This window comes from Chelon labrosus (assembly GCF_963514085.1).
Source record: "Chelon labrosus genome assembly, chromosome: 13".
NCBI classification, from domain to species: Eukaryota; Metazoa; Chordata; class Actinopteri; order Mugiliformes; family Mugilidae; genus Chelon; species Chelon labrosus.
In genome coordinates, this window is record NC_140346.1 from 1,250,707 (window position 1) to 1,259,526 (window position 8,820).

The 8,820-nt window shown below is 38.7% G+C and overlaps 1 protein-coding gene across 1 annotated transcript; it reads right to left on the reverse strand.

Moving 5' to 3' along the window:
* Nucleotides 1-271: 271 nt before the first annotated feature.
* On the reverse strand, nucleotides 272-8,435 carry LOC311497736 (Na(+)/H(+) exchange regulatory cofactor NHE-RF3-like; the record flags this gene model as incomplete). Its single annotated transcript, XM_084558105.1, has 10 exons — nucleotides 272-538; nucleotides 2,322-2,435; nucleotides 2,520-2,716; nucleotides 3,161-3,365; nucleotides 3,468-3,604; nucleotides 3,886-4,018; nucleotides 6,744-6,815; nucleotides 7,169-7,377; nucleotides 7,465-7,507; nucleotides 8,328-8,435. 10 exons carry the CDS (start codon nucleotides 8,433-8,435, stop codon nucleotides 506-508), a joined length of 1,251 nt encoding a protein of 416 aa, XP_084414231.1. The 3' UTR covers nucleotides 272-505.
* Nucleotides 8,436-8,820: the final 385 nt, after the last annotated feature.

Sequence of the window (8,820 nt, forward strand, 5' to 3'; positions counted from 1 at the left end):
ATTAGCCTCTGTACCTTTTCTTTGGGTTGGTGGGGTTTGATGAGGCTCATAGTTTGATATCTGTAAATCGCCCAATGATTTATACGAGATGATGTGTTATTATACCATAAGTATTTAACGAGGACTCTTCTGTTAAAGGAGCTGAGTGTATGTTGTAAAACAAATAGGAATTTCTTGAGGAACACAGGCACACAGTACAAAATATATGATGATTTAGGTAAAAGACATTGACAGGTAAAAAACATGAATTAGTTAATGCATCCAGAAGCAGTGTAGTATAGAAGTACTGTAGTGCAGAAACACTGTATCAAAACACATAAGAACCATAACAAAAAAGTATTTGACAATACACTTTCTATATGTTACGCTTCCATAAATGGAGTTAATATTTGATTCTTCACAGCATATATCATACAGTATGTTACAAGGATTTTTACATAAATGATTAAACAGCACCTCCGCCTCCTCTTTCTGCTGATGGCCAGGGTCATTTAGATTTGGGTCCTCACAAGAAAGCATCACTTGTTCTCTCTGATAGCTGAAGAACATACAACAAATAGTAAGTCAATTATAACAAACGTGCACCTCTAATGAGGTACCATGCGTGCCATAATCCCATTTTGAGACATATCCCCAGTTACCACACACTGGCATTTTTACATTTGTTCTACTTCTACTAGCCGACTAGACTCTTAATTTTCCTTCCCATTTGAATGTGCTTACATATCCATTATTTTTTATAGTATACATAAAAATAAAATAATTATAAATAATAAAATAATTCTCATTTTATAGAAGTGAACCTGGGACCCTCTGGTCCCAAGCCGCACCTCTAACCACTACGCCACAGCTCCCCTATACACAGGTAGAAAATACACAGGACTGGTATACAATACACACACAAGACAAGCGTTCTGTGAGGTGTAGGCAATACAAATAGTGCAAAGAGATATATAGTACATAGAATGGATATACTGTATATGCTTCCCGTGGACCGACCACCTGCAGGAAAAGGCCCACATTACTGCAGCCACCACACAAAATTGCCTGTCCATCTCTTGCTCCATTCTTGCACAGGATAATCTAATCTAATAATATAATATAATATAATATAATATAATATAATATAATATAAAGATATGTAAATTCCTTCGACTGGGGCAGGAACTCACTCCTAACTAACCATTTTTCAGTAGAAAACCTTGGCCTTAGACTTGGAAGTCCATAACTCTAATACTAGCTGCTTCACAATACAAAGCATCCAAGTCCATCCGATTTGGTCACATGATGCAAAAAGCAGGGGTGCAATTCAAAGGATTCTATACTGAACACCCTCCTCACAGCACCTTGAGATCCTATCCATGAATATTACAAACACGACCGGAGATAAGGGGAGGCCTTGGAGTCCAGTGCCCAATAGAAGTGTGTGGGACTGAGTGCAGTGGCGTGATTGGATGGCTCATAGCAGTGGACTAAGCCCAACCTCCCTCAGTACCCACCCAAGTTCCCCGGGGGACACAATCGGAAGTCTTCTCAAAGTCTACAGAAGACATGGTTACGAAACTCTCTTCATCCTTGCAGTGACCCTATGAGGGTGAAGAGCTGATGCACTGCTCTATGTATAGGACAAAATCAGCATTGCTCCGCTTGAATCAAGCACCCTTGAATAAACTTTCCCAGAGGACTGAGCCGTATGATATACCTATAACTGGAGCACACCTTCTGATCCCCTTTTGAAAATGGGAACAACAAACTTGGTGTGCCACAGGTACCGTTCCTGACCTCTACACGACAATGAAGAGGCATGTCAAAAATGTCCAGAGCTCTCATCCACATGTGGCCCCTTTCTGCTGAGGAGTTTTTGACTACCCTAGTAACCTCTGACCACAGATGTTGCCAGTTCACCCAGTTAGCACAGATGTTCACCAACAAAACACTGCTCTGGTTCAGATCAGGCTGGCCATTCCTCCTTATTTTTAATTTACTTAAAGACATAATTTTATTGCCTTACTTTTCTATTCTTTTTGTTGTATTTCTTTACTGTGAAATGCTGTAAAATAAGCATGGATTAACAAGGCTACAAACCACTGATTATTTCTCTGTCATGTCCTAGTTATGAAAGAGATATAGTACTGTGGATTACCAGTAAGTGTAGAATTATCATAGGAGGGTTGTTTAACGAGCTCATATGCAGTTTACAGCTAATTTGGTGCTGTTGGGGAACATTGTCATTAAAATTCTAATTCCTGTCTGAACTCACTGGAATCAGATACAGTATACCTGTCAGGGTCCTATTATATATATAATGAACAGCTTCACACCTTTGTGGTTATCTCCATACAGTATGAGTGGAAATCAGAGCCCATCTTCTCTCTGTCCTGATCAGCCCAGTACAGATTGCATTCTTCATGAAAAAACATGGGTGATATGCCCAACTGTAGGGGAACAGAAAGCAGTTAAAGTCTCAATTAAGTATATGTGGACTAGTTGTGTGATTTTATTGATATAACTGTACTTGCCGTTCTGTAAAAGTCTCTTCCAGGCATTGATATAGAGGTGAGGATGACTTTGTCATTACTCTGTTTAATCTTTTGGACAATGTCCTCATGTTCCATGGACTCAACAGGTTCCCCATTGACGGCCACAAGCAGGTCTCCATCTTCCATCCCTGCACCCTCAGCAGGACTCCCCACATCCACCTCCCTCAGCACATGAACTACATCATTGATTAGGAAAGAACAAAAGATCATTTAAATTATCTGATTATTATTGCCTCAGTTTAACACTTAAAAGTTCCAGATGGTTTTGAGTAGACTTCGATGTACACACTCTTGCTAAAGCTACAGTTGGCTGGTTTCTTAGTAACAAGTATTAGAACATTTGTTTAGCTAATATGTATTCACTTTTAGTCAGACTCAAAGATAAGTGTTTGAACTGATATATATAAAAAAGTGGTTATTTGGAATCGTTGGGGGCTTGCCATGTTTTCCCCAAAAGTCTTTCTTTTGCATGAGGCCTTTTTCAATACAACCACAATAGTCTTGTTTATGAGAAATATGATTGTAATAAACTGGATTTATCCACTATTATGAGAGAGAGCTGCTACAAAGAGAGTTTGTCTGTTTGTGTATGAATGTGGTTCCTTCAGTCTGTCTCTCACCTATCTTTCGGGTCTGTGCCAGCCTCTCTTGCCTCAGCAGGAAGCCAAATCCATTGCTTCCTTTCACAAGGTGCATGGATTTGGGATTGTGTGGGAGGGTGCAGCTGTCTGCCACCACAGGAAGGATGGGCATCTTTCTCCTAATATAGCATGACTCGCTGACACTGTTAATGACCAGCACTGTGAGTGAGTTCCCCTTCCGCAACTGAGAACCAAACACACTGCACAATCATACATATGTCCACTATATCAAAGCACATTAGTCAGATCTGATTGTGGAAATCAGCCAATTTTTTCTTATTCATACAATTTTCTTGAGAGCGGACTGTGTCAGCGCTGACGCTGTGACTCCATTGATCCAGATAAGTTTGTCTCCATTGCAGACACCAGCTTTCTCTGCTGGACCGTCAACCACTGTGCTCACCATGTGTTGGCCCTTCTGACCTGGTGATACATCCACACTGTTATCATAATCATAGTCAATGTATAAAAGTATAAAGCTGTTTATAAAGCTGTACTTTGTAACTAGCCAGCGTTTGCAGAGGACGTCAATCTCAGCTGTTAATAAATGACTCAGGTATCTACTAATGATATGTAGGGTAGCAACAACACATCCATGGATTCTACTGTCCCCCAGTAGTATGGGGAACTGCTTCCATTTTCTCTAATGCTTTTGCTAAACCTAACATAGTACTGTGACGAATAATGACAGCAGTGGAAGATACCATCCATTGAGATGGTGGTCATTCCCAGCCCATGCTCCGGGTGTCTGTTGATGTGACACAGTCTGGGTCTGGACCAGTGGTACCCTTTGGAGGCATTAGCCAGCATTTTCAAGTCCACATCCATAGACACTGCCTGGAGGAGAAAGAAATATCCAAATTCAGCTGGATACACTGCTCTGCTAGCTAAGTTCACTAATGTTAACCGTTGAAGAAAGAACAAACTAAATAATGTAATGCAAGTAGAAGTTATTTTATTCAAATGTTTCTCCTCCATAGTTAAGACTAAGAATGATTGTTAATCATCATTAACTGCTTCACTTACCACGTCTTTTATCCTCTTCCTTTCTTTTATCACTCCCAGTAGGATAAAAAAGTCGTTGTCATAGTTAGCTACTTTAAAAAGTCATGAACACATGTACAGTGGATATAAAAAATCTACACACCACTGTTAAAGAAAAGAAAGAAAAGTTTGGAACTTTTCCACCTTTAATGTACCTATAATCTGTACAACGCAGCTGAAAGAAAAGAAATTCATGGGGAGGAAAGTCAAAATAAAAAACTAAAATAATGTGGTTGCATAAATGTGCACACCCTCTCATGACTGCAGATATGGCTGTGTTCATAATGAACAAATCACATTCAAACTTGTGTTAAATAGGAGTCAGTACACACCTGCCATCTTTTAAGGTGCCTCTGTTTAACCCCAAATAAAGTTCAGCTGTTCTGAGAGGCTTTTCCTGACATTTTCTTAGTCACATCTTACAGCAAAAACTATGGTCCACAGAGAGCTCTCAAAGCATCAGAGGAATCTCATTGTTAAAATGTATCAGTCAGGAGAATGGTACCCAAGACTTTAGATATACCATGGAACACAGTGAGGACCGTAATCATCAAGTGGAGAAAATATGGCAATGACAGCAACATTACCAAGAACTGAACATCCCTCCAAAATTGATGAAAAGACGAGAAGAAAACTGGTCAGGGAGGCTGCTAAGAGGCCTACCGTAACATTAAAGGAGCTGGAGGAATTTCTGGCATGTACTGGCTGTGTAGTACATATGACAATATCTCCCATATTCTTCATAATGTGTTATGGTCTGATGAAACCAAGATTGAACTTTCTGGCCATAATTCCAAAAGGTATGTGTTGCGTAAAAGTGAGAAGGTGAAACTTTTGGAATGGCCCAACCACATTATTTCAGTTTTTTATTTTTACTTCTCTTCTCCTAAAATATTTAATATTTTTCAATTGAGTTGAACAGGTTATAGGTCATGCTAGGTCAGGTTTTATTTTTTTAAATCACAAAAACCTGCCATTTAACAGTGGTAATAATAATAATAATAATAATAATAAGTCCTTGTGTTTTGTAAAGTGTCCTTGTGTGTCTTGAAAGGCGCTTATAAATTAAATGTATTATTATTATTATTATTATTATTATTATTATTATTATTATTATTATTATTATTTAACAGTGGTAAGTAGACTTTTCATATACACTGTAATGTGATTGAGTGTACAAAGTTGTGGTGGGGGCCCCATCTCTCTCATTGTCATTGGAAACTTATTGCCACTGCTGTAGGCCTGTTCAGACCTTGCATTAAGATCCGATTTGGGCAACAGAATTGTAAGTGACCAGCTTTAGGTACATGTGTTCAGAGATGGCATTAACATGTGTCTCCAGATGTGTCTCTAGAGTCGATCTCAGTTTCGCACTCAGTAGAACATTTTAACAGCTGCTGTCTCTAATGGATCTCTACCACTGCTCTGAGACCGAAAACCGAGAACAGCGCTATTTTATGTGTGTGTCATGACACACATTAAGTTAATATTTATTGATCTCTGTTAGTTAGACCTGCACAAAACTGAGATCATTTTCTACCCTGGACGTTTCCATGCGCACCGTAATCTCTGGTAATAAAGGTAAATAAAGACACTGGTGATTAAGGAAATACTTAACGCAGCTCCTTATCAACATGATCACATCAATAATTAACACAGAATCACACTCATGTAGTCATATTAAATACTTTCATTTGTTAATTAGATGTATTTATTTTTTTAGTTAGTAAACCAGCTACAAGGACCTCTCATCACGTCTCAAGGATTTCGTCACCAATGAACAGACATCACTTATACTGCTTTTATAGGCAAAACTCCGCTCCGGAGCACTTGAGTATAGGCGGTCATTAATACAACCCAGGACGCATTGTGTTCACAGTACCAAAGGAATGTGGACACATGTGACCCAGACCACATCTAATTTGAGCAGATATGAGATTAAATCTCTCAAATGGGATCTCAATGCATCCTGGGTTGTTAACACCCCATATGTGCAAAGTCTGAACAGGCCCATAATATGTTTGTCAGGCCTAAGGCCCCCTTACTGGCCCAGTCCCACAAGCAATTGCCTGCATTGCCTGTTAACAAACTGCACCTCGTACTGAACCTCGTACCTCCAGACTTTGTACTTCAGAGTCAAACCTGCAAAGTCCGAACTGCAAAATAACAAAAATTTGACACTCTTCATAACTTTCAAGTCTAAAAGAACTCTGGTAAAGCACAGGAAATCTATGGGTGATGTGAAGACTTTAGATTGATTTCTGGGTCACAAAAATCAGAAAAAAAATATATCAATATTATACTTGTCCCTGGGCTCCATTTCTAAATGTTCTCGTTTTGATCAGAGTGTAAAACCAATCTATTTTTAGTGTGTACCGTTTCAATGGCAATACCCACATACCATACCAGATATTAATATTACAACAGCAACAGCAAGAGGTTTCACCTCCTGCTGCGACAAGACATCTTGTTTGAATAGAAGGTAGTATGAGAAAGATTGTTTATCCTCATCCAGCACCTGTTCATACTCTTTTCTTCCCATCACAAGGAGAAACAGGTGTAGGCCACATGACTGGATCTTCCTCACAACCTGTCAGGTAACAACAGAGACAGGAGAGATGAACATGACTCAGTTATTGTTTTTTTCTCCCCTTGACAGGGTCTCCTATAAAAAAACAAAAACACATCTGTATGACTATTATACTGTGTTTTATATACTATGTATATAAAATTAGAACGTGAGAGTCATCTACCATGCCAGCATATTGACTGTATGGAGCTCACAAAAAAAAAAAGAATTCCTGTGGGTTTAAAGCAATGTAAAGCAATATTGCAATTATGCATCACGAAATGTGAACTGACCCTTAACAGGACTAAACGGGTATAGAAGATGAATGAATGAATGAATGAAATGTGAACTGATTCAAAATTCTGGACACTGACCCTGGAGAAGTCGGTGTGGTCCACATATTCCTCATTCACCTCCAGCACACGGTCTCCATCTCTGAGGCCACTGTGCTCTGCAGGACTACATGGCTCTACATCTCTGATCTCAAGTCCACAGCTGTGGTCCATCACTAGGTGGAAACCAAAACTCTGCCCTTCCAGACGTTTCAGATGGCACAGTTTAGGCACCATACTTGGATCAGGCTCTGCACTCAAAGTTAAGTCAAAATCATTAAGGCCACTGAATTGATTTTAGGAGAGCTATTTGTAAAGGCATGGGTATAAAACCTCACCAGGATCATCACTGATGACTAGAGCTGGATTATCAATCCCTTCCTTTGGATTGAAAGTAAAGCTGAAGTCAGGAGAGATTAAAGTCAGTGCGATCAGGGAAACACTACATTTTCTAGTACACTGAATATCTGTATATACTTTTTTAATGGTTCCTTCCATTATATGTAATACATTTTTCCTCATTTCCTGTCTTAAAGACATACATTAAACAGCCATCTATTGCTTTATATTAATTTTACTATACAAATTTGAACTCTGTTTCAAATCATTTACTATTGTGCTTTACTACTTTACTCCAGTGCAGTCCAGTCTTTTTAAAGCTTTAACTGTGCCGTAGCAGCATATGCATATATAGTGGAAAGACATGTGATAATTCTCTGACACAGAACATGCAAGAATATTATCAGTGAAAAATTATTTTACTTGTAAAACACTAGTTATTCCATTATTCATTTTTACTAAACAGTAAAGTCTGTAAGTCTTGTCAGCAAAATGCACATAAGGTTAATTAGAGTAAAAGTATACATACATACAACTGAGATCTCTCAGTGTTTTGTTTTTACATTACTGGTGTACTAACACACAAAGAACAAATTCATCTAGTTACTTCACACCACTAATGGCAACACAACACACTGCAGCTATTAATTCTGGTAAATTATTAAAACATCAGAGTCATCCTGGAAGAAGACTTTGGGGTGGAATTTTTAATGTCAGTTGCTTTACGTTGGACCTCTTAAAACAGACATATAACGTGACAGACATTTACATCTATATTTAAAAAGTTACATATCAAACTTGTGATTTGAAAATCTTCATGAGGCAATAGTACTAAGACGGCTGTGTCTAAAGCTGAACTTACCGTGAAGACTCCATTGCATCCTGGCAGCCTGTAGGAGTGACAGTGAGATGGTGAATTATCTGTACCTTCCTGACACCGTGGACTTCTGCAGCCAAGGTTCACAATCATGGTTTTATCCACAATGTTCCATTTTTTAATGAATAACCGAAATAATAGGAACCATGACTACATCAGTACACACTCACTGTTGGTTGGGTGTCTCTTAAACTCATTTTTATCACAGGGTCCACCCCAAGACACACACGCACACACACACACGCTTAGTACTGAAGTAATTCATACGTAAAAGTTACTAAATGATTTAGAAGCAGTTTACCTTCTGACACCGAGAAATCTGGCATCACACATTAAATAATAAAACAAGGAGACAACCAACACCACCTATTTAAACAATGAACCATCCTGCAAAGTGCTCAGCTGTTTTCTGACTAAATCATCCAATCAAAACCTTTGGTATTTCTCAGTCATCTCAGTAATACTCCACACTGGTCAA